A 1,712-nucleotide genomic window follows, 5' to 3' on the forward strand; every position below is an offset into this window, starting at 1 on the left:
CTTTCGTTAAATAGACCCCTGGGGGGTCTATATAGACCACTTTGGCGACCTCTGCGCTAGACGAATAGAGTTCAAAGTCAAGAGAGGGTCTCCCACTAGTCTCCATCCCTTTTTTTTGAAATACTTTTATTTTTGAAGTTTCCAAACATAGCTTCTCAAAACCTAATGTAATGATCTTTTTTCCACATTTCTAAATAGAATTTTCCATTTTTTTAAAACCTTTTTTAATTTTATAAATTGCATGCTTTTTTAGAAAATCTGCAAAGTGGAACAAAGAATATAACTATTTCTAAGTTATAAATCAGATTTGGAACTTTAATGAATAAAACGAGACCCACAACAATCTCAGAGTTAAAAAAAATAAAGTCGAAACTGATGAGTACCATGTGACGGTCGGCTTTGGATTTCCAACTACGGTGCACGTGAACTGAGCATTTTTGTTTTCGTGGCACAAAACATTCTTCAAAGGTGTTGTGAATTCCGGTGGGACTGGAGCTGCAAAGAGAAATAAATAAATCACTCTTTAAGAAGGCACCATTATTCAGTGACGACACGTGTGAACGATCATTTTACCATTGGGGTCGACCATCTTGACTGGACGTTCGGTGAGGGCGGGGGGACTCGAACCCGCTTCGTTGTAAGCAAACACTCGGAATTCGTACTGACGATCCTCTATCAGATTGATGATGTTGATCTGTGTGGTGTGGCAGGGAGAGAGATTCACTTTCTGCCAAGTATTGGTGCCCGTCTCCTGCTTCTCTATCCAGTACCCCAGTACTCTAGAATCCTCTGGCTTCGTCCACGAAAGATTGACGAAATCACCCCCCACTTCCGTCACTTTGGGAGTGCCGGGGGCACCGGGAGGATCTAAGAATTCAAATAATAGAACACGTTATAAAATTCTCATGAAGAACAGAACAAAACACAAAGAGACCATTAAATATTACCGAAGGGCAGTTTGGCAATGATGGGGTTGATTCCTTCAAGAGGAGGACTATGGCCATTTTCATTGACCGCCATCACGCGGAAGAGATACTCGCTGTTTTCTGTCAGACCCTGAACTGTAAATGTTGTGTCCTGCGAAGAGCATTCATTATTATTAAAGGTATGTCATGTGCAGCAGATAATTATTCATTATTATTTACGATAAGGTATCATTATATTACGATAAGGGAATGATGATATTAGCAACGATTTTTTCTGTTGTTGTTAATTTACGTTACACTAGAGCTGCTCAATGAGCCATTGGCGACGGTCTGGGAAACATCCCGGAGGATGATCCGAAGACATGCCATCACAATTTNGAGGGGATGGCACCCCCGCTTCGGTAGCACATGCGCGCGAAGTCGAGCACTTTACGGTAGCACAGTTTAACGAGAACCAATACCGCACACCCTCGGTCCCTACGCAGACTGATCCAAGTGGTCACCCACCCGCACACTGACCGTAGCCAGTGATGCTTGACTTCGGTGATCTGCTGGGAACCGTGTCCTAACGATCAGTCCACTGCGGGACAGCAGCGATTAATAACTACGATTTTTAGTAAACACATCAAACGGTTATTATTGCAGGGGGCGTAGCCAAATCTTTCTACGAAAAATAAGCACCTTTAAGTACTTTTTAAGAACTCTATACTTTAAGAAAAGCAAAATAATAAGACTAATAAGACATGATCATGATTAGATAACTAGTTTCTGACAAAGAACTCTTTT

The 1,712-nt window shown here is 41.7% G+C and overlaps 1 protein-coding gene across 1 annotated transcript; it reads right to left on the reverse strand.

Annotated features, from left to right (window-relative positions):
* Positions 1 to 383: 383 nt before the first annotated feature.
* Positions 384 to 1,098, reverse strand: LOC122274051 (myosin-binding protein H-like; the record flags this gene model as incomplete). Its single annotated transcript, XM_043058002.2, is given in 3 exon segments — positions 384 to 495; positions 574 to 867; positions 948 to 1,098. Coding segments are annotated over 3 exon segments (479 nt in total), but the record flags the coding sequence as incomplete, so codon positions are not given.
* Positions 1,099 to 1,712: the final 614 nt, after the last annotated feature.

Source organism: Parasteatoda tepidariorum, unplaced genomic scaffold (assembly GCF_043381705.1).
Source record: "Parasteatoda tepidariorum isolate YZ-2023 unplaced genomic scaffold, CAS_Ptep_4.0 HiC_scaffold_16117, whole genome shotgun sequence".
In the NCBI taxonomy this organism is placed as follows: Eukaryota; Metazoa; Arthropoda; class Arachnida; order Araneae; family Theridiidae; genus Parasteatoda; species Parasteatoda tepidariorum.